We start from the raw sequence: 23,022 nt of genomic DNA, 5'->3' as shown, positions 1-23,022 counted from the left end.
GGCCTGGCGCGGGGGGCGGGGCCGGGGCCGGGCGCGAGCCGGCGGAGGAGGAGGAGGAGGAGAGGGAGCGGCAAGATGGCGGCGGCGGGGCCCGAGCCGGGCGGCAGCGGCGGCGGCGGCCTGGGGGGTACGGGGGGGCCGGGGAGGGCCGGGCGGGGGGGCGGGGGGGCGGGACCCCAGAGGGGCTGGGGGGGTCGCGGCCGGGACCGGGCCGGGCCGGTGGGGGGGGTCCTGGGGTGGGTGGGGGGGGGGGGAGCGCGGCCCCCGCCCCCGCCGCGCCTCAGCCCGGTCCCCGGGGCCTGGGGGGGGGGCCGGGGGCGTCCTGGCGGCGGGGGCCGGGCCCCGCCCCCCTCCCGTGCTGCCCCCCCGGGCCCGCTCCTCGCGGCTGGGCCCCCCCGGGCAGGTCTCAGCTCGCGGTTGGCGGGGTCCCTGCGCTGGGAGCCGCGGGGTTTTTGTGTCCTGTCACGCAGGGAGCTGAGCGGAGCCCCGCGGAGGAGCTGCTCGGCTCCCCGGTCACAGCACGGGGGGGGGGGAGAAAAGAAAGGCGGGGGGGGGGGCGTTCGGGGCGAGCCTGGGCTCGGTGGGGGCCTGGCCCTGCCCCTGCCCTCCTGTAGCAGCGTTTGGGGGCCGTTTGCTGGGCGCCCCGTAAGGGAACCGGCCGTGATTGTCACAGCGGGGCTGCTGAAGCGCTGCTCGGCCGGCAGCGACGGGTGCAGCTGTCGGATTTTCTACCTTCCGAGCCGGGTCCGTGCACCACTCACACCAGGCAGTTTTGGAAACGTGTCTCTGGCATCCCCGCTTGGTCTTCGTTCAGCTCAGGAGCGGGCAGCGGAGCCGTAGGACCTGTTGGGCCCATAAAGCCGGTTCTGGGAGGAGGGGCAGACTGCTTGGAGCTCTGCTGGGACAGCTCGGGGCCAGGCCCTGGGGTCCTCTCCTCGCCCCGCTGTGGGGCTGCCTTCCGGAACGGGAGCTGCTCCCTCTGCCTGTCCCCTGACCTGGGGAGGAGGAGCCGGCTCCAGAGAGCTTGCAGGGCTCAGAGGGTTTCAAGAGCTTTACTTGGCAGAAAATATGTGAGTGCACGAGTAAATCTCTTCTCCCTTCCTGCTGGAATAATTGCCATTGTTTGCTTTCCAGGTAGCTAGGTGTTGGCTAACGCGTTTCCCACAGGATTCGAATCCCAGTTATGAAAGAGCCTCTGCGTGACGTGTGCCATACGTGCGGGACGTTGCCGTGCTCCATCCCTGGCGGTGCAGGCGCTGAGCCCTGGCACCGTCCCGGGGAGACCGGGGCCTCTCTCTGGGCGCTCGCCCCCTTCCCCGAGCTGGGGCAGTTCCCTGGGAGCAGGGGCTCAGGGGAGCTGCGATGGGCACCCCGCAGAGCTCCTGGGGCTGGCGTCCTGCGCTGAGCCTGGGCCTGGCTTGGCTGTCACCATGGTCCTGGCAGTGCGAGGCCCTCGCTGGTCTGGCCGGGTGTGAGTTCCGTGTGGTATCAGGGCCGTGAGCAAGCACCGGGCTGCAGAGGTGCCCAGGGCTTCGCTCTGCTGTCTCGCTTTGGCCTCGGGGCCGTCGTGTGAAGCTCGATGAGAGCGGGGGGAGCAGCTCTGCGGGCAGAGGGGGACGGTGTTCGTGGGGACGTGAGGCTTTTCGCCATGGTAAACCTCAACCCATCCCGGGCCCCACCAGGGCTTGTTGTCCACCCTCAGTAGCACACGGCGTGGTTCGCCCTGGGGGCTGATTACTCAGCTACCGGCCTCTTCCAGCTGAAATAAAGGGGACGAGAAGGATTCGAGTCCCACCCTTCCTCCTCCCATCCGCCCCCTGCTCCTCTCCTGTGGCCCTGCCCTGCCGCATGCTCGGCTCCCCGGGGAAACACCCAGGAGGATTTCTCATTTTGCTGCTTTCACTTTGAAGCAGCATGTGCCAAAAATGCTAATGTGGGATTTCAGTTGTTTGCTGCTTTGTGCCTTCGGTGCAGCGACTGCTTTGTAATTACGGATCTGAGAGAGTTGAGAGTTCATTGTCACCCTGGCTTCAGGCCCCTCCCTGACATCCACAGACAAAAGAATCGCTCTCAAAATGGCTCAGTCACTTCTGTGGGCAGGAAAATCCTGCCGACACCTCTGCAGTGAGCTGAGAGCAGGCTCCCGAGCCCGCGCTGGAGGCGTAGCACACCCACAGAGCCTCAGCTCCCCCCCCTCCGGTGCCTGCAAGGGGGACAAAGCCTCGGGCCCACCTCGCCGAGACCGAGCACGCGGGAGGAAAGATCGGTTGATTAAACAGAAACATCTGAATGGCTCATCATCCTCGGGCTTAAAATAGGACGTCAGATGACTTCGAGTCTCGCCTCTGTTGTAAAAGTCTCTTCTTGACAAACATTCATGGAATCTGAGGAGGCCTCGGTGCCTGTCGAAAGTCGGCAGCGTGAGCTGGGTCCTGCTGTCACCGGCCCTGCCGGGAGCGTGCTGGCGGCTGTGGGACCTGCTTGTGGTGCCCCGGCCCTGGGCAAAGCTGCCTCGTCTTCAGGATGGAGACAAAGGATCGCCGTGGAGAGAACAAAGATGAGCACTGGCTCGGCTGAGTAACGCCAAGCGCGTCTGTGTTCCGGCAGCTCATCCAGCAAAGCAGCGGTGAGGAAGCAAGTGGGAGCCGTGCGCTTCAGTGGGGGCACCAGGGAGCCGTGGTGCCACCTCCTGAGGTGTCCAAATTCCCCTTTGGGAAGTAAAAGCCGCCTCTCCGGGGCGTTGAAGAGCTGCTGGCGCGGGGGCCCTGCGATGGAGTGCGATGAGAGGCGTGAGCCGCTCACGGCCCTTCTCGCTCGCTGTGCGAGTGCAGTGATTAAACGTGCGACCTCGCCACGTCCCTGCAGGCTCTGCCTTGCTTAAAGCAGAGCGCTCCTGGGGCGGGGGATCCCTCGCGCCTGACCTACATTTTGTTCTCCTGGAGAACGATCGTTTGTCTTCCCCGAGGCCCGGGGCGCAGCGCAGGGGCTGTGCTGGTCCTGGTGCCTCTGAGCGAGGCCCTCGGCGCTGCCCCGGGACAGGGGCTGTTTCTGCAGCACCCCTCAGCACTGCTCGCAGGATGAGCTGCAGGAGGAACGCTTTAGCCTTTGCTGTGAAGGTTTGTATCCCCAGCGTCGGTCTGACAGCCCTGAAGCTGCCTGTGAAACCTGGCAGCACCACGGAAAACCCAGCGACTCCACGTTTCTTGTGTAGGTGCTGCTGGGGAGCAGGTGAAGTTGTAAATCGTGGCAGTGTTCTCGTGGAGACGTGTGGTAATGCCGAGCTGTAACCGGTGGGCTCGGGGCAGCTGCGGGATTGGTTTTCAGGTGGCAGAGGCTGTGCCTGCAGGTCCAGCTGCCCGGGAGCGGGGCTCTGGGTCCCTGCGGCTGCGGGCAGGAGTTTCCAGCAGGTATCCCAGGGAGCGTTCTTGTCTGAGGGCTCCTTGGGTCGCAGGTGCTAAACGCCTTCAGCAAACGCTGCAGCCCGCCCCGGAATGCGGCTGGGAAAGCTGAGATCCTGTCGCTCCTCCTCCCCTGGGATATTTTTGCTCTGAAGCATCAGGAAAAGCAATAAAACGAGCACTCGGCGGTCCGGCAGCTCGCTGGGCTTCGTTAGCGGTGCTGAGACGTCAGCGTGGCCTCCAGCCCCTGTCTGGGGGGAGCAGAAGGGCGCAGCTCGGGCCAGAGGGCTGTGGGTTGGGGGGCCAGGGGCGGTGGGGAAGGAACGCAGGAGGCTCTGGGGCAGCTGGTGGCTGCTCCTTGCTCCCGGCCCTTTTCTGCTGGCACCGTCACAGCCCCAGGTCTTGGAACAGCGCGGTGGCTGCTTTCCCATCGCTGCCTGAGAAGTGGTGTGGGTGCGGGCTGCTCCAGGCTGTCCCCGTGGGGCACGGCAGGGCAGGGAGCTCCTCGCCAAGGCCCGAGGCCGTCTGCCAGCCCTGCTCCGGTGGAGAGGAACCGGCTGGCGGTCGGGACAGAGCTGTGCCTCCGTGCGCCTGCAGAAGGGGGTCTGCTTGGCACTGCTCCTGTTCCCACCTGGCTTTGGTCAAGCTGTGCTGGTGAGAAGCGAAGGGAAATGGGTTTCTTCCCAGCCCCGGTGGCTCCCCCACGCTCCCTGCCACGAAGTGTGCCGCTGCCTGGGGCTGTGGGGACAGCCACCTGCCCCTGATGGCGAAACACCAGGAGGATGTCAGCAGCCCCCAGGTGATGGGGAAAGGCTCCAGCCCCATCCCGGGGAGCTGTGCCCACCTCTGCCAGCCTGGGGCAGCGCGCAGGACAGAGCAGGCTGCTGCTTCATCCATTTCTGGCTTTGTCTCGGTCCCTACAAAGCGCTGGGCACCTCGCACCGTGCAGCTGCGGAGCGGGGCTGTGAGCATGGCTTGGATCCTGCCTGGCCTCCTGGAGTAAAAAGCTGCCTCGTTGCTGCAGGCTGGGCATGCCGACCTCCCCAAACAGCCTCTGGCTGCCTGCTGCTGAAGGGAGCTCGAGGACACATTTGCTGTTCCTGCAAAACAGCGAGAAGAGCCCAGATAAAATTACCGGAGTCTGCGTCTTCCCTATCTGCCTGGGCTTCTTCCCAGCAAGTCCCCTGCTCGCTGCGGCGTCCACGTCAGCAGAATCCAGCAACTCGAGGAGCGTCCTGCACCGCAGCCAGCAGGCTCGTGGAGCGAGCGGAGGAGAGGAGGGAGACGCGCTGAGCCGGGGCAGTACCGGCGGCGCGGGCATCGGCCGGGGCTGCCGTCTGCCAGCAAACGGTGGCAGCAGAGACCCCCGAGAGCCTGCAGCCAGCACGTGGGAGCTCTTTGTCTAGAGGCCGAGGTCACGAGCTCTCCTGATGCGTTTGGTTTAATGTTCTTAACACCATCTATTGGAACAAAGCTATCGACGCAGAGCCTCAGAGCATTGCTCACCGCCGGCCTGGCCGAGCTCAAGTGCCTGCAAGTGTTTGTTGTCCCTGGGGGCCATGCAGGCGGTCCCAGGGGGTCCTGCGGGCTCGGGCCCGACTGCTGCAGCTTCTCAGAGCAGCCCTGATGGGTGTGGGTTGGGGTATTTGGGCTCCTCTGGAGCCACAGGAGGGTTTTTGTCTCGCGTGGCTTCTGCACAAAGGGGTCTCGGTCAGGAGCGAGGCGTTTTCCTTGTGGAGTTTGGATCTTAGCTAGGGAAAATATTATTTCTTTTTGTGCTTTCTTGGGAAAAACACCTGCAGTTTCTTCGAGTAGCTGAAGTATCGGTTCCCTGTGTAACCTCTTTGTTTTTCCTTGTATAGATCTCAGCTTTTTGTGCTGCTCGGTGAAGTCATTTCGAAGAGGTAGACGGATTGCATAAAGCATGGTTTCCTCCTCTCCGGTAACCAGCAGCAAAATGCCACCTTACATAACTGTCTTGGCTTGCGAGGACTGACAGAACTCGGTGTTTTTCTCTAAACAAGCTCAGAGGAAGGCTGCTCCCCCCTCACCCAATGCTGTTTTACTGACACGTGCTGTGGAAGTGCTCTCCTGACACCCTGGCGGCTCGGTGCCTTTGTGCGTGCCGGCAGCGCTGCTGCCGCCGGGTTTTCTGCTCTCAGCTCTGCCTGGCCTGTGCTTTGCAGAGAAGCAACCTCCCTGCCACGTCCGTCTGCGGTCCTGTGGGGCTGATCCCGACAGGCTTTTTGGGGGTGCCAGGTGGAAAGGTGCCTCGGAGCACCCAGAGCAGGTGGCGAGCCGTGGCGTGGGGCTGCTCTTCTGCTGCTCCCTGACTCTGAGCACCCAGAGCGGTGCCTTTCTGGGGAGAGCCCGGCTTTTTTTCTAACTGCAGCCTCTCCCATGCTGGCTGCTTGCTGGGGTGAGACAAAACCCTAAAGTTAGCAGGAGGATGGAGGAGGAAGGGGAGCGCATGCCAGTGTGACGTGTCCTGGCGCTCGGCTGGCCCCGCTCAGGCGCTGGAGAGCTGTGCTGATGATGTGTTTGGGTGTGCTAACGTTTTCACTTTTTATTTTCGTCTAAAATGTGAAGCGCAGCTAAAATTTGTCTGAGCAGCTCTGTTTAAAAATAGAGCCGAGTGGGGATTTGTCCCGGCTGTGGCAAATTAGCATGCTCGTGTGCCAGACAAAGGAGTGAAGTGTGAACCTGACCCGTGTGCCTTGTTCCGTGCTCCCGCAGCAAAGCGTTTGTGCAAACCGACGGATGAGCTGCCATCATCACAGCTTCTGTTGAGCTTTTCTTCTAGTATCTGTTCCCTGGATGTATGAATTTCTGGCCCATTGCTGCTGATGAGGCTCCCGGACGGCTGAGGCTGGAGGAGGGCAGGCAGCCTCGGCCTCGGCTTCGTTCCGCTTCCCTAAAGGGCTCCCAGGGGTGCTCTGAGACTGCCCCGGGGATCGGCCCCACTGCCACGAGCGAGAGGAAAGGGAAACCTTTAGGGACGTAGGGAATTGGGGTTTGGACGGGACCAGCTAACCTTGCTCTGTTTGCTTTGTCTAGAATTAACCGCTCGGATCCCTTCACTGCTCGTGGTGCTGCTGGGGGGGCCGTGGGACGCGGGCTCTGAACCGAGGCTTGGTTTGCGTCCTCGGAGCGCTTGCTTCGTGCGATGAAGGCAGCGTGGCAGAGATCTGCTCTGCTGCGGGTCCTGCGGCGAGGGAGCTGTAGTTAAATCCTGGTGGAATACAGCCTCGCACGGATGATTAAATATTAACACAGCTAATCTCCAAGGTGATGAGGCTGGTGGTGCTGCTTCGGGATTGCTTGAATCCTGGGGCTTTTAGAGCTTTCAATTTACATAATTACAGATACTTGTTTAAAAAAGGAAGGCTGTAATTGCTGCTGAACAAGTGCTGCGTCGCAGCGCCCGGGATGCTCGCCCTGTCCCTGCATCCTGACTGATCTTGGCAAGTTGCATGGTTGGACTTGGTGATCTTGGAGGTCTTTTCTGACCTAAATGATTCTGATTTTTAAGGCCAAAAGCCTTGAGGCAGCGCAGTCTCCTGTGCTGGAAGGGGATGGAGGTGAGCTCTGTTGGCTCCGGGCTAGGGCAGGGGCTGGGGCTGGGGGAGCACCCGGAGCATCGGAGCCGTCGGGACAAAGCGCCCGGCTTCAAAGGGAGCCCAGAGGTGGCAGGACGGCTGGGGCAGTCCTGCTGTGCTTTGCTTAATGACATGCGTTTGTTGTGTTGTTGTTTTCTTGTTTAATATGTATGGAAATGAGAACTTTGATCGGTCGATAAGGGGATCAGAAGGCTGCTGGGTTTTGCTGCTAAGTGCCTCCGCTCCTTCTGCTGCAATGCAAATCCTGCTGGAGGAGCTGGCAGCGCCAGGCTGTCCGCAGCACGAGGGGGCCGCGCGGGCAGTGGGTGGGCGCAGGAGCACCAAGAGGGCTGCGTGTGGCCGTGCCCAGCCTGGCAAAACAACCGCCGGGCCCTGGGCAGCGTGGGCCCCCGGGACGGGGGGTGCTGGGGTCCCCCGGGAGGGGGGGTGCTGGGGTCCAGCTGGCTGAGCAGACCCCAGCCCGTGGCTGTGCTGCCGTGTGGGCGCAGGCAGGGTCTGGAGGGGTGAGCAGTGAGCCCAATAGCATTTCCTTGTGGCTTGACAAAAACCCTCTCTGCTGTAAGGGGAGAAGCTGGGAAGAAATCAAACATGAGTCAGTGCTTTTCAGACGCCTGAAATCTCTGGAAGCGAGGCGCTGTGTCTTGCTTTTTTTTTTTTTTTGTGATGCGTGATAATGATTAACTCTTTCTGAGTTTGCCTTTGTTTTTTTGACAGGATCATCTACTTTCAAAAAATCGCTCACCCCTGAGGTAAGTTTCTGATGGACAGACTGGCCAAGAGAATCACTTCTGAGGGAAGGCTCAAAATGCCCAATTTCAGACTTAAATAAGATTGCAGAGAGCAGACAAGGGTAAGCCAGGCAGTGGTAAGTACAGTAAGTTGCAAATATTCCTTTGGGAAATGAGAGGATCTCTCCTTACGAAGAGAATCTGCCCTTAAAAACCCAGCTTGGGACCGAGCAATTCTTGTGCTACCAAAACACCAAATAGGTATTCTGCCAAGAGCAAGACATTCGGGTTGTTTTGACTGAGAAACACCAGCTAACAACAGCATGTGTTTAAACAGAAGAGAATGAGTCAAGCAAGTTCTTGGGGCGTGAATCAGAGCAGAATTCGAAGCCTTCCTGAGCTGTTTCCTCAAAGAATTAGCCTTACTGGCAACAGCAGGGTGGCTGGCTGGGGTTGGGCCAAACTCCCTTAGAGCTGATGGGTTTGTGATGATGGCGATTACAAAACAAACCCAAAAATGTCTTCCATGGCTGAAAGCAGACCCCTCGGGCTAGGCCTCAGTCAGGCAGGAGTCAGTCGGCTCTCTGGAGGCCTTCCAGTGCCGCTGCTGCTCCCAGGGCAGGCCTGGCTGGGGCCTGGGCCTTCAGCAGGGAGCACACAGCTTCCAGCTCTGAGAACAGCAGAGCTAAGGACAGGCAGTTCTGGGCAGCCACAGGCCTCTGAGAGATCGTGAACACTTCGTTCTCACCATCTTTTACTCTGTTCCTAGATGCCAGGTTCCTCGGGCCAGCCAGGCTCACAGACAATAAAAAAAGGGCACAGAGGAGTGGATTCCACAGGCGAGACTACCTATAAAAAGGTAGGTGCTCTCTTGCACAGCTCACTTGAGTATTGTTGTTTTCAATAAAAACATGAAAAAAATGAAATGCTCTTCTCCCAGGTCTGGTCTAGTGCTGAGCTGCGAAATGCTTTCATGTGCAATGATTTCTTGCGCAGGGGGCTGAGCTTTGTTTAGCTTGAGGAAAAAAACACAAACGAGTTGGGTCACGAGCCCTGAATCTTGTTCTTGGTTTGGTTGCTGTATGTTTAAGCCAAGTGAAATGTCCGTGAGCTGCTGTACACAGATCCAACTTGCACCTGTTCTGCAGCATCAACATTTCCAACAGGCGTTACAGCAAAGTTCAGATCTTTGTGCTCTGGGAGCTGACAGGCCGTGTAACGTGGGGGTGTTGAGCAGATCTCAGCTGGGCTGTGCTGGGAAAACAGCCCCTAGCATGAGCTAGACTGAAGCACGTCTCAGTGGCCTGAGATGAGATCATGTACTGTGCAGACAGAAGAGGACTCTTGATGTAAGTAGCTGTTACAAGAACACAGTCTGGCATTGTTCTCGGACAGCTCGTGCACAGGATGCAGGAGTGAGATTCATGTCTTTGCTGTGTATTTTTAAATGACAGTGAGCTGCTTAAGGTTAAAGAGCCACGACCTAGCAAGGTCAGAGGAAGGAGGTGGCAGCAGACAGAAGTGTGCATTGTGTGCTGGCCCTGCCTGCCTTGCCCGGTAGAAGACCTAAGTCTGCCCAAGCTGGGGAAGGGTAGACTTTGAACTGTGTAGCTCCACGACCTGGCAGGCTAAGGTGACAAGATGTGTCTTTATTCGTAGGGGAACGAGATAAACTTCCAGGGACAGACTTTCTTCTCTGACTGCAGGTTGTAGAGATGAGCGCTGTGGGAGGAGGAAATGGAATTCGGTCTTCTGAAGGCCAGCTGGGTATTGATAGTTCAAGTCCTTTTCAGCTCAGGTAGAGTGCAGGAGTCGAGCAGGATGTGATCAGGGATATAGAGGCGCTCTGGCAGAGCGGGCTATTCACTGGTTTGGCAGCAGCTTCAACGTCCTGTCGTCGTGGCACGCTGGGGCCTGATCAGTCCTGCACCCTCTCTCTGGAGCAGACTGCCATAGGACAATGCATCCAGGTCGTTGGGAAGGAAATGAAGGAAGCTGTAACCAGCAGGTGTAAAACTACCCTAACTGGAACTAATGGGTGTAAAATACCCCAGTTTAACAGTGCTGCTTTAAGCTTGGGGCTCCCTTTTCTTTTTAACTCCTTTCATTCCTGTTTCCAGTCTGCTGCTTTGCGTTGCCTGACTCATTTTCTCTGTCTCTCCAGACGACATCATCTGCCTTGAAAGGTGCCATTCAGCTGGGCATTACACACACAGTTGGAAGCTTGAGCACCAAACCTGAAAGAGATGTTCTCATGCAAGATTTCTATGTAGTAGAAAGTATTTTCTTCCCAAGGTCAGTGTTTGCTTTCTCTTCTGTGTCGTGCTTTGGTAGTGAGTAGCAGCACTAGTTCCTCGCCTTACTCGCATGTTAGAAAGCGGCACCAAACCTGGGCAGTTGATTTCAGGAGTGAGCACAGGTCTCCTGAGCAGAGCCGCACCATGTGCTGCTTATGGACCAGCTCTGACACCTGCCTGACCTCCTGTCTCTGAAAAGGCCCGGCTCTTCCCCAGATGTGAGCATCTTTGCTCTTGTGAACAACTGCAGGCTTGCTGTTGTGTGTGCATCCTTGTGTCCCTCCTGGGTGGGTGCTTTTTAGCCCTTGAGTGTGTTAGAGGCAGCCAGCCAGTGGGTGGTTGCTTTTTGGGTAGTCTCTTAAGAAACCTGACAAATGCAAATACCTCTATGCCCTTCTGTCCTTGATCAGTGAAGGGAGCAACCTGACCCCGGCTCATCACTACAATGACTTTCGGTTCAAAACCTACGCTCCAGTGGCCTTTCGTTATTTCCGGGAGCTGTTTGGGATCCGACCTGATGACTATCTGGTAAGGTGTTGGTTGTACCAGGTTCCCATTTGTTGCACGCTCTGTGATGGCTGTTTGCCCTCGTTCCCCTCCTCAGAGCTGTGGAGTGCTCTGCAGGCACAGCGCTGGATGCTGTCTGTGACCCTGGGGTTTGACTCTGTTGATCTTTAAAAGGAAGAGCCTGTGCACTGCAGTTTCCCGTTGATGTCTCCTTCACCTCTGCTTTCTCATCTTCTTCTCCTCAGTACTCGCTCTGTAGTGAGCCACTCATCGAACTTTCTAACTCCGGGGCCAGCGGATCCCTCTTCTATGTATCCAGTGACGATGAGTTTATCATCAAAACAGTTCAGCACAAAGAGGCTGAGTTCTTGCAGAAGCTGCTGCCTGGCTACTATATGGTAAGGCACTGGGGTGAGGCTTTCATTGGAAGCTAGGGAAGTGTCCCCCTTGTGTACAAATGTGACAGAAAATGCTACGTGCTGCCTGGTAGATGCGAGTGGAGGTTTGGTCTGTGCCTCAGCGGACTGACAGCTTTTGTCTCAACTGTCCAGAGGCAAAGACAGTCACTGAAGGACACAAACCTTGGGTGCCTGGGTACCGCAAGACTAGGATAGGAGTCTTGCGTTGCACATAGTGACTTGGGTGGTTGTAGAAGATTGCAGGCTTTGTGACCAGCTGTGAGCTGCTGTGAGCTGTCCTTTCTGCAGTGTTACGCCAATGGTGCCTTGTACTTACGTTTCCTTTCCCAGAATTATGCTTGGTTCTGTCTACAAAGCTGAAGTATTCTGCTGTAGAACTCTGATTTTAGGTTTCTGTATATGGAAGCAGCAGCATTGGGAGTAAAGGCATGTTAATTTTCTGAAAGCAGTTACAGGAAAAAAAGGCTTTTTTAGTTTGGAGAGAAATCGGATCCCACCCTGAAGCGTGATGTGTGTGTGATCTGACTGCTTCATGTCTTTTTACAGCCTGACCTTTTCAAGGCACCTCTGTAAAGGGGAATTTAGCCATGAGACAGCCCTGCCTTACAGAAGTGCCTTAGGACTTTTGATGCTGTTGGAGCCATTAACTGAATTCTCTAAACTGCTTCTGAACCCACAAATACTTTTGCTCTGATTGTACCTCAAAAGCACGTTGTTTATCTTCAAAATTCTGTCTAATGTCTTCCACAGCCATGACAGTTTCGATCTGTTTGTCCTGATGTACTTAGCTTGACCTAAGTGCCAAATTTAAAATGGCTAAGCACAAGATCATCCTTTGCCCTGCGGCCTCCCCAGCTTAGCTTCTGTGTGAGTGAGCAGCAAATTCCTTTTGCGTTTACAAGCTTTATCTGACCCATTCAGCTTTGCAAAGAGGTTATTAGCAGTAGGCATCACCCATCTGTTCCCCATGCTCACCTGCTCATGTCTCTTAGCTTCTTTGGTGATGGCTTTGAATCATTGCCATTTCCATTTCAGCTTAGAAGCACAGGAAGGAGCAAATAAATCCTCTGCATAGCATGTGAATAACCAGGATGGCTTTGAAGGTATTTGTGTTTTTGGCACTTTAGAACTTGAACCAGAACCCAAGGACGCTGCTGCCAAAGTTTTATGGCTTATACTGTGTCCAAGCTGGGGGCAAAAACATTCGGATTGTTGTGATGAACAACCTTCTGCCACGCTCTGTGAAAATGCACCTGAAATACGACCTGAAGGGCTCCACCTACAAACGCCGAGCATCCCAGAAGGAACGGGAGAAGGTCTTCCCAACATACAAGGACTTGGATTTTATGCAGGACATTCCTGATGGCCTCTTCTTAGACTCAGACATGTATAATGCTCTGTGCAAAACGTTACAGAGAGACTGTTTGGTAAGTGGAGGGGTGAAGAGTAGTATGGAGAGATCTTTCCTTTTTCTGAGCCTTTTCCATGAAAAATGGGGTGGCAGCTGTCATTCTCATAGTCTCTACCAGGGGTGTTGACTAGAGAACCTGTTTTTTCATGGCGGTGTGGACAAGAAGACCTGGAGCCCAGTTGCACACAGCTCTGTATGTAGAGGCAGAGGACAGAAGCAGTGTCTCCTCTCCCTCTGCTCAGGTTGCACTGTGGAACAGGGCAGGATCTGGGGAGAGGGGCAGGAGACTTGACTGAGCCTGGGCTCAAGCTGTGAGCTGCCTCTAAGCAGCGATGCAAAAATCAGTGGTATCCCCGGGTTTTGGTCCCTTTCTGCAGAGGAGGAATACCAGTGGCTTTCCTGTAACTCCCTTTGGCATCTGTAGATGAGCTGAGTGTGCACAAGCAATGGATTAAAAGTCATCCCCTCTATACACTCGGGGCTCTAGGCAGAAATGCTGACTGCACTGTTGCAAATGTCTGCTCTGACAGTTTCCCTGGGCTTGCAGTACTGAATGAGCCTTCGTTGACTTTCTGCCCAGGTCCTGCAGAGTTTTAAAATCATGGATTATAGCTTGCTCGTGGCAATCCATAACATTGATCTGGCACAGAGAGAGCACGCGTTGGCAGATGGGACGTCTCAGGCCGATACGCGGCGACCCGCTGCCCAGAAGGCCCTCTACTCCACGGCCATGGAATCCATCCAAGGAGAGGCCCGGCGAGGTGGCACCATAGAGACTGATGACCAGTAAGTTCGTGTCGGTGTTGCTGTTCTCACTGAGGTACTGTCAAGAGCGAGGAGTAAAATCCAAGCTTGCCTAATGGAGACTTCATTTAGATGCAGACTGGGCTCTGTAGGATTGCTGGACAGAGAATTCTCAATATCAAATCTTCTTGTGCTTTTAGCTTTGGCTTTGACTTCCCTTCCTTAATGTGCAAAAGATCTTTTGGCCTTCCAGGTGGCTTTGAGAGTTCTCTGCTCACCAGTTTTTGGCAGCTTCAGATAGCTAATATCCATCTGTCTCCAAGAGGCATAGTGATTGCTTTGTTAGATCAGACTAAGAGCTCGTAAAGTCCAGTTGCCATCTTCAGTATGGATGGTGGTAGGTGCTCTTTCCAGTTGCTTGGTCTCTTCTCCTAAAGAAGCTGGGATTAATCCTCATCTTCAGTAAGACTGGCATACAGACAGGAAAGGGGGGCAGTTCTCGGGAGGCTGAGTGAACTTACTGAAATGTTCTGCTCTGATTCGTTTTCCCCAATTTGTTAGCTGAACAGGAGGAGCCTCCTGCGTGTTGATGCTTGTTAAATAGTTCGCATAATACTCAGCCCACGCCAGGCAGCCTGAGAGAGGCAGCAGGGTGTGAGAACACCCTGTTTCATGTTTGTGCTCTGTCTTCTTCTAGGATGGGAGGCATTCCAGCCCGTAATGCGAAGGGGGAGAGACTGCTCCTTTACATTGGCATCATTGATGTGCTGCAGTCCTACAGGTAAGAGACATTGAGTAATGGCTGCGTATCACCCAAGAGTGAAAATCACTTCACAGCATTGTCTGTCCCTGCTTGTTTGTCAGGACTGGCTTTCAAGAAAAAAATGTGTTTTATTAACCACCTTCATTTCTTTTTATTTTCTTGAAGTTGGGCTTTTGGGGATCGCTTTCCAGGCCTTGTTTACCATGCTTATTTCATGTTCCCAGAATGGATTTACTCTCATGAAGTGTTTTTTTTTGTATGCTGTGGTTGTTGTGCACAGGCACTGTGCAGGAAGTGGCGAGGGAAAAACTAGTGGTGGCTTAAAATGGCCATAACCACTTCTCCCTATGTAAGTAAAAATAGGTATAAGGCTTACCTTCTATTTATATTCAAATACAATATACAGGAAGTTACATACATACAGAGTCTGTTAAAAGTCAGCGAGTTAACTATCCGTGTTAATTACGCCTCTGAAACTCTCCGCTTGCCCCCCAACTCTGCCCCGAAACACTGAAGCTGCGGTTTCACAAGGTGCGAGGTGCTGTTCCAACAGCTCTGAGGGCACAGGTCTTGCTCTACTACGGCTGTGCTGATGGCCCAGCGCTAGTTCTCTTGTCTAGTGCTGACTCCAGTGCTTTCTGAACCCTCCCTCAGGGTCACTCCGTTCACTCACCCTGCAAAGAGAGTTTTCTGCTGAATTAGGGAGCTGAGTCACCTCTTGGACAGATGCAGTGAGCAAAGTTGTTGTGAAGGAAGCCTGGGACCGTGCAGCAGGGACAGGAAAGCAGTGCAGGACAGTGAGCTGTTCGGGCAGCCCCGGCAGCTGCAGAGTGGGACAATGAAGAGAATCTAAAGCCAGAGTAGTCAGTTGCTTGGGGTGTTTGCCACTGCTGTCAAAAGGCAGGCTCAGTAATGAGTGTGCGTTACATCATACATGGATTGGTTTGAAAATTGTTCTGAATTCTTTCCTTTTCAGATTTGTCAAGAAGCTAGAGCATTCTTGGAAGGCCCTTGTACACGATGGGGTAAGGAGTAAAAACTTCCACTGTTTCAATGGTTTTTCAATAGTACCAGCTCACTGCGCACAGGATCCTGGTTTCCTAAGGAGCATGTGTATTTGCCTTTTAAAATAAAAGTAGTATTTTCTAGGTAGCATCAGATTTGTTAATGCTTTTCATCCACTTATTTCTTAACAAATATCAATTGCTTTGTATGTAAGGCAGAACTCTAATCTGTTTCTCACAGCTCTCTTGGCACTGTGAGAACCCCTGACTGTTCCTAGTCCAATGTAGCATGTGTCAAGGTTAGCAGTGGGAAAGAAGCTCATGTTAACTGTAATCCCTTACTAATTAAGATTCACGTGTTAATGTTTATCCCTTTTAGGACACTGTGTCTGTGCACAGACCCAGCTTCTATGCTGAAAGATTCCAACGGTTCATGTGCAACACAGCATTCAAGAAAATACCACGTAAGTACCTCTGTGCAGGCGTACCCCTGGCAATTGCCATTGTTTCTGGCTTCTTGTGCAGCAGCTGTGGTTTGGGAAGGTGAATGACAGCATGTAAGACCTCTAGGAAGTCTGCTGTGCTATGTCACCTCTTTCTTCCACCTAGATTGTTCTTGCCTCACAAATGTGACATTATAGGAGCTGTTTCTTCCATCAAAATGTTCCTTCAGAGTACAGCCCTTGTTCCAGTCTCTGTCACCGGAAAGTTGCTGTGTCAGGTCTTTTACTCCTTCCTGAGTATGGGGTGTTACTAAAGTGCTGCCTTGTTCTTTGTCTTTAAGTAAAGCCATCCCCTTCTAAGAAGAGCCGTTCTGGCACCGCAGTTCCTCGTCGAAGCTGTCAGGGAGGAGTGCCTTTCCAGTCACATATGTCATGTGAGACAAAAGCACAAGTAACGACAGAGGTGGATGTAGAGCAAGGTTGGTACCTGGGTGCAAAAAAAAAAAAATCCTAGCAAAGTTCTTTTTCAGCTTGTATTTGTCTAATCAAAACTTTCTGCCTCCTGAGCTGTGCAAGACGCCTCCGTGTGGTTCTGCAGTCCTGCTAGGGGCAGGGTCTGTTTTCTGGGTTCATAGGTGCCAGAAACTGGGCTGAGGCTGTACGGCAGTCTCGGGTGACTGGTCTCTTCCCAACAGCACATGCCATGGGATTTAGGTCAGTTGGGCTAGGCAGGCCTGTGGAGCGTCAGACTCCAAGCAGAGAACTGAAGGCAGGGCTGTTTTTTCAGTGCTCAAATGTCTTAGATGTCTCGGATGGGATCCAGCTCAGATCCTGACCCGTGGCTAGTGTGTTCTGGTGATGGAACAGTCTGTGCTTCAACTCAGGTTCCCACCTTGGTCGTCCAGATCTCCTGCCCAGGACTCTGCCAGTAGATGAAGCTAACAGCGATTCCGTCGCGACGACCCTGTCCACTTCTTCCTTGGGCAGCGGAGGCCTCAACTCGCCTGCAAACAGGTAAGGCTCTCGCCGTTCTGGTGCATGGCAGGCCAGCAGCTCCTGTGAGTCAGGTTCATGAGCCACAGGGGGCTCTGTGCTGCTTTGTGGTGCTTAGTTTTTTGGCATGTTTGCGGAAATACCCGTTTGAGTGGTCCTTCTGTGGTGATGAGCAAGTTCAGTTCTGTCAGTTCAAGCATGTTCGGGGGGGCATTTTGTCACCGTTCCTGCGTGCAGTCTTTTGCAGATGACGTGATCTTGCATCTTCTGCTTGGGCTGTGTGGGGGTCCCAGTGGCTTTTAGTCCCTTGTGCGTTCTGTATTTAATGGCTTTGTTCTGGAGCTGAGATAACTGTGCTGGTTAAAGTGAGTTGGTGGAAGTGGCACTGCCAGGATGTACTTGAAGAACTTGAACGTGGCGATGGATGGTACTGAAAGTGACCCACCTGCCTTGCTGCACTTCTCAGAGCGTTGGGCTCTCTCACCACTTAGTGATTTAGAGAGCGTGGAGCTCCTGCAGCTCCTCAGGGAAGGAGGCTGCAGGGCTGTGTGCAGGCACAGCGCAAAATACCTCAGGAGCTGAAGTGCATGGAGAGCTGTGAGGGAGAGGATGGCTGCCTGTGAATGTTTTGTGTGTTGCTGAAGTGGTTGAAGAGTACGAGGAGGAGCTGTGGTCAGAGAACGATCCCTTGCACAGAAGTTTTTCTGAGGTGTTAACTTCTCTTCCTTGGAAGCGATCATAAACCATCTATCTTCATCACTCCTGACACGTTGTCCTGCATCATGGCACTGATCAAAGTGCTGCTCTGTCCAGAGCTGCAGGAGAACGAGATAAAATTGTAATTAACACCTTTTATTCTCTCTGTAAAACCTGGAAACTTCTCATTAGGGATCCGAAACCAGAGCTGCTCCTTTCCAGTACATCAGCATGCCTGAGGCATTCTTTTCACTTAACTGCAGGTCTCTCTCCTTCAATCTCTACGTAGGTCAGTGGGCGTACAAGTGCATAAAGCTGACAGCTCAGCAAAGGATTTGACTAGAGCAGCTACCGGCATCTTCTTGCCTAGGTGAGGGGAGGACCCAGACTGCCTGAAACCTTCTGTCTGGAGGGTGTGTTCAGGGAGAGGTACCCGGAGATTTGGCCTGGTGCTTTTTGCTGGCCAGTGGTTACAGTTTCTGTATGATTTGCTCCCAAAACATGGTACTGTAGCAGGGTGGGTCCCTGTGCGAAGACTTGTCCGTCCTCGGCGTGTCTGTGAGGCTCGGTGGTAAAACCTCTCCAGATGGAGTCCTTGCAGCTCGTGGCTCTGACGCTGTTTGTGGTCTGGTGTACGGGATCAGACCTGTGGCTCCTCCGAGCTCAGCCCTGGGTGGTTCCCCGGGTGCCAAGCCCCATCTGTGTTTGTCCCAGTGCCTCTGGGGCCGAGCACACCGCTTCCCATACCCTGCAGGCACACGAGCACGTGCTCGCTTACTCTCTGCCAGCAAAAAAAGTGTCAGCAGGCAGAGGTACTGAAATCGAGGACAGGGAACAGGTTAATGTTTTCTCCCATGTGGGATCTTTAGGGCCTTAGGCTCTGTGAGCTCCCCACATTGAGCCTGTTGTCAGAGGCTTAAATCCACTTGTGTGGTTGTGGGAGAGCTGTAAAGCTCTGCAAACCCTGAAAATGGAAGCAATTTGCAAATTACTGATTTTTTTTTTAATGACGTAACTCGTTGAAAGGGTTTAAAAAGGAATTTTCCCTCTCTACAGAATCAGCTGGTCTAGTGGGGTGTTTACCACTCTTTGGGGGGGGGGGTGACCTCTTAAATCCCTGCCCTGTGCGAAGGGGAGGGAGCCCACCTGAAGGAGCAGGCGGGGGGGCAGGCAGGATCCTGCCCTTAAGGAGGAGCTCAGCCTTCCTGGGGGTGCTCGCACAGCCTCGTGGCTGCCTCCCTGTTGTGGCCACGTGCACCCTCTGCGTGCAGCCTGTGTGCTGGAGCCGTGCCCTTTGTGGTGGGTGAGCGGAGCGCGCAGGCGTGGGGGCCCATGGGGTGCTGGCGGAGCTGCCTCTCCCTGCCCGGCTGCCTGGGCTGGGCCCGGTGACTGCTCCAGCACCACCGCCCCCATCCTGGGGCTGAGCACCTGCTGGCTGCAAACCCTGAAGCTGCAGAGGAGGGCGTGATGCTGAACGAGGGAGGAAGACTTCCTTCGGTATGCAAGGGGCCGCCAGCAGCCTGCTCTGGTTCTGGGAAGGGCAGGTGGGCTGGGATGGCCCCGCTGCAGCCCAGCTCTGGCATTTAGCCTCTGGCAGAAGCGTCGCGGTGGGTGAGGAGCTGAAGCACCACGTGCTGCTGTGAGCAGCAGCTGCTGACCCACGTCCCTGGCAAGGAGTTCCAGGGGTTGTCGGTCTGTGTTTTAGAGGGGCTCGTTATTCTCCTGAGCGCTGTGATCGATCCCGCTGCCTAGGGTTAATGAGCCCAGCCTCGAGGGCCGTATGCACGGCGACTGACACTGATCATCCTGCCTAGGTCAGAGACAGAGAATCGCCAGGTAGAGCACTCCGGGGGAGCTGAAGCCAGAGCAGCTCAGAGTAAGCAGGCAGATAGGTGAGCGCGATCAGGCAGGGAGGTGGAGTTCTGCATTCCTGATGAGGACGGCTGGTGTCACGGCTGAGAGGCGTTCCCGATGCACGGCTGTTTGCGTGGAGTGCTGCCGCCTGAGGACTGAGCAGCTCGGTGCTTCTGTGCTCTGGGGCATCCCAGCGGGGAGGGCAGGCTTTGCCAAGCCCTGGGTGATGCTTGCAGGAGGTGCTCCTAAAGCCAGGAGAGCCGTGCCTGCTAAGTGAAATCCGCCTTCACAGACCGACTGCTGCCCGTGTGTTTCCCAGGGGTGAGGAGGAGCCGTGGTCACCGTGCCCCGAGTGGGGAAGGGCTCAAGACCCGGGCTGGGAGCTGGAGTTCCTTGGCCAGCTGGTGGTGGCCGTTTATCTCTGCAGGTTCATGAAAGAAATGGGGAGATAACAAGGGATATAGCAAGGGATATTGGGCTCAAGTGAGTGTTCCAGGACACGCACGCACGCCCGGCCCCTTTTCTCTGTGCACGGTGTCCTGACAGGCGCTGTGTGCACACGGTGATGCATCCTGCAAGCACGACGTAGCTCACAGTCGTTACACAAGAGGTTTGCCAGGGGCTTTTTCAAATAGAGGTGCCTCTGCCTGTAGAGGCTGAGGCTTGCTCTTCTGTGGTGCTTCGTGGATACTTTGACCCTGGACTGTTTCCACCCGCGAGCATTTTCCTGTTGATGAGGTGCCTGAGGACTTGTGTGAAGAATTGCTGACAAAAAGTGCTTGTTCCTGATGTATGAAGTCACCTGGACTGGGGGCTTGATTTTTCTAGGTGTTGTTTCAGGTGCCTGGCCCTGCAAGGATCGTGTTGCCTGTGACTGTACTAAACCTGCCTAACAAAGCCTTTGTGACGTGCTGGGATGTTCCAGTGTGCTGGGTGCAGCAGGGCAACCGAGAAATGTGACTTATTGACAGCTCATTCTTATAAACTGCTTTACAGGTCTCCCCCTTCTGTTTCCCCAGCGGCTCCCCAGGGCCTTCAATACCCGAGCACTCCTCAGAACTGAGGGAACAGTTCGAAGACCTGCAGGAGACGGAGATAAGCTTTGTGAGTACTGTGCTTCTGAGGAGGGTGCGAGCAGGGCTGTAGGTGGGTGGGCAGTGACAGGCTACGTGGCTCTGGTTCTGCTGCTCCCCAGAGGTGCTGGGAGCGCAGGCGTGGAGCTGGGTGGGTGAGAAGCGACTGGAGCAGGAAACACGTGTTCGTTTTCCTCCGGTATGTGACGGCTCGGTCTGCCTTGTGCTGGGCACTGTTCATCCTCTTAGTGATAATCTGCTACCCCTAAAGCTTTACATTAGATAAGGTGGGAGGCAAAGCAGAGACATTCCTCTTTTCCAAGGGCCAAGAGTGGGTTGGGCGGCAGAGATAAAAGTGGGTGAAGCTGACCCAGACTTTGCTGTCCTAGCGGGGGAGGACACACTCACAGCCCCTCCTGTGTTAGTGTAAGGCATTGGTTCGGGAAAGCCTGACCACGAGTGAGCTCAGCATCCCCATTTGCTTTGCCTCTCCCAGGGTGGAGAAAGTTCAGCAGACCAGTCAGGAAATCTCTGCTGCTCTTCCTCAGCATCTCCCCTCTTTTCTCTTTTCAGTGAGGCAACACCGAGGCCGTTGCGATGGAAGCAGATGGTTCTGTGCGCTGCGTGGTCTGGAGTCTGACAAACCTTCAGCCCCCGTTGCTGACTTTTTTTTTTCTTTTTTTAGAAACTTTATCTGGACTGAAACCTAAAAGCTGGAAGGCTGGGTTACACATAGCGAGGTAGTGTTATATGAGGCTGGGCCAGCACAGCTGAGCCTCAGGACGCCTGAAGTCTCCTTACCGCAGAGCGCATCAGGCGCCGCTGTGTCCCCCCTGTCCTCCTTGCTTTTGAAGCCTGGCAGGAGCAAAGCAGGCTGCTGGGAGGAGGAGGAGCTGCTCCACATGGGCTGAAGGCCTCTGGAAAAGGGATCTGACTTTCAGGGAGTGGTCTACTTGTGATGCCAACACCACAAACCTTGCAAGAACAGGCAACTCTTCCGAGTTCTGGGGGGAAACGGGCATTAGAAGCTCAGTGGGGCAGCTTGCGACAGAGCAGTGTGGTTTTGTTTTGTATTTTAAACGAGTTTTTAATTTAAAAGTTTCCTTGAATTCAGTCATATCACTTCTTTTTAGTCCTGCAGTATAGTCATTCTTTTTTAATAAATAAGCTTCTCAGTGTTCTACCAGAAAATGCCCCGGGTGAGAGGCAGCGAGGGGCGCTGACCGCAAGGAGCCCTCTCCCCGGTACCTGCTCCCGGTGGCAGTCGTCTCCTGAGACAGCGAGGTGGAGAGCAGGGGTGCTCTGTTGTGCTCCCTAGCCTGGAGGATTTTGAAGATGAAAGCTTTTGAGATGTCAGGGAGGTTTTGGATTGCGTTGTCCCTTGTTCTTGAAATGAGTGTCTTTGTCCCTGCCATGTTTCCTTCCCCACAAAGTAACTGATGGAGGGAGATCTTTGTAACGGGCACACTTTTTAAAGCCTTCAGTATTTCTTAAGCAAATGGACCAAAACTAGCCTGCTCAGTTCCCTTCCCTGCCCTCCAGCCTGCTGTTACGTTCTGTTGTGGGCACCGCTCGCAAAACTTACGGTTTTTATAGCTCGGCTCCCTTTTGATATCTCCGCCTGCAGCCTGGCCAGCTATGCGGAACCGTGCGTGGCACCGATGCTCTCGATGGCTCAGGATTGAGATACCTGCCTAAATGGCTGCCTGCTGTGTGCGCTGAGACAGACGTCTGCCTCCACAAGAGTGCGGTGCATTTTGAGCCCCATTTAGAGGAAAAAAAAAAAGCTGGAGGCATGGTTCTGTTGTGGCCATTCCCCCTGTGCATGAGGCTGTGGCGACGCCTCCCTGATACGGGCTGCAGACACTTCCTAGAGATCTCAGAGATGTTGGACTGATCTTTATTTTCACTAAATGCTTTTTTAAGAAATGAAGTGACTCTTCCCCATGTTCCTGGTGGGTTAGAATCCTCTGTTCTTTTTTATATAAAAAGTAATTTAAAGTTTGCCCTTGCAGCAGTGCAAGGGGTTTCTATGCTAATTAGCAATGATTGCTAAGGAAACCAAGAATGTAGTGGTGTAGAAGGGGATGTTTTTAGTTGATGTTTCAGAGCCAAGTCTCTTCCCACCTTCCACTTCAAGCTTTTAATTAAAGTGGATGTGACGCAAGCTGATATTTTTAAAGAAAAAAACCTTCTTTTTAAAATTTTTTTTTTGAAAGACCAAGTGGAATGGCCTTACTCCGGATGTTCCGGATCCAGAGGGGTTTGCTGGAGTGTGAGAACAGCCTCTGCTCGGAAGCTGGCTGTTGGGTTCTCAAGGGCTCTCAAACCTCTCGACACCAATCATCGTCCCAGCGAGACCTGTGGGTGGGAGGAAAGATCGGTTCTGGGACACCTCGGGTGGATCTTCCTTTCTCCCTCCCTGTTACCTCTGACTCTACCCCGCAGGTTACACTTTATAGCTGAAATAACTGTCTATATTAGACACTGTTTCTTACCTTCCCTCCTAACTCATTTTTTTTTTTTTTACCAGGAGGGAAGAAAACCAAGTCTCAATTTTTTCATGATTTAATATTTATGAACTTGTATTTAAGTGTTTTTTTTTCTTTTTCTTTTTTTTTTTTTTTTCCTGGGGATAGTTATTCAGTGAGTAGGGAGATGGGGGTGGGGGGTGGCATTTATATATGGGAACTATCAACCTCTGCTTTGTAATGGGTTTTCAGAATAACTGCTATTGTTATTTTTTTTTTTTTGCGATTGAAAGTGGCAGGCAACTGCTTTTGTCTTTTGAAACCTCGCGTGGCTTTTCTCTGGCGGGGAAGGGGGCTTTGGGTCTTACCAACGGGGCAAGAGCAGGGAGCAGCCGGGATCCCAGGCTCTCCTGTCCTGCTCGCCCTCGGTTCTGGCATCGCCACCGGCACCGCTTCGCCGCCTGGACCTGTCCCCGTGGAGCAGCTCGTGCCGTGTCGTGGACATTGTCATGTTACCCGTGTACCATTTGTTGTCATCGGCTGTCTGTGATGCCTGCAGCCCCGCTGCCCTGCGTGGCAGCTAATACAGCGTGTGACCTGA

The 23,022-nt window shown here is 54.3% G+C and overlaps 1 protein-coding gene across 14 annotated transcripts; it reads left to right on the top strand.

The window, feature by feature from the left end:
• Nucleotides 1-24: 24 nt before the first annotated feature.
• Nucleotides 25-23,022, top strand: PIP5K1A (phosphatidylinositol-4-phosphate 5-kinase type 1 alpha; the record flags this gene model as incomplete). Of its 14 annotated transcripts, none has more annotated exons than XM_084303464.1 (18): nt 25-127; nt 5,261-5,340; nt 7,733-7,767; nt 8,516-8,605; nt 9,911-10,041; nt 10,454-10,571; nt 10,796-10,948; nt 12,097-12,396; nt 12,961-13,166; nt 13,822-13,905; nt 14,864-14,912; nt 15,271-15,355; nt 15,676-15,813; nt 16,219-16,348; nt 17,313-17,393; nt 18,838-18,915; nt 19,897-19,981; nt 20,524-23,022. In XM_084303464.1, exons 4-18 carry the CDS (start codon nt 8,516-8,518, stop codon nt 20,524-20,526), a joined length of 1,731 nt encoding a protein of 576 aa, XP_084159590.1. In that variant the 5' UTR covers nt 25-127; nt 5,261-5,340; nt 7,733-7,767. The 14 variants fall into 14 exon arrangements, with proteins under 14 accessions (XP_084159590.1, XP_084159591.1, XP_084159586.1 ...); XM_084303465.1 differs by having other exon boundaries at nt 7,733-7,868; XM_084303460.1 differs by having other exon boundaries at nt 36-127; nt 5,261-5,302; nt 16,240-16,348.

Source organism: Netta rufina (assembly GCF_964035555.1).
Source record: "Netta rufina genome assembly, chromosome: 29".
In the NCBI taxonomy this organism is placed as follows: domain Eukaryota; kingdom Metazoa; phylum Chordata; class Aves; order Anseriformes; family Anatidae; genus Netta; species Netta rufina.
Note: the sequence above shows the minus strand (reverse complement) of the source record. Positions and strands in the feature narration are given on the sequence as shown.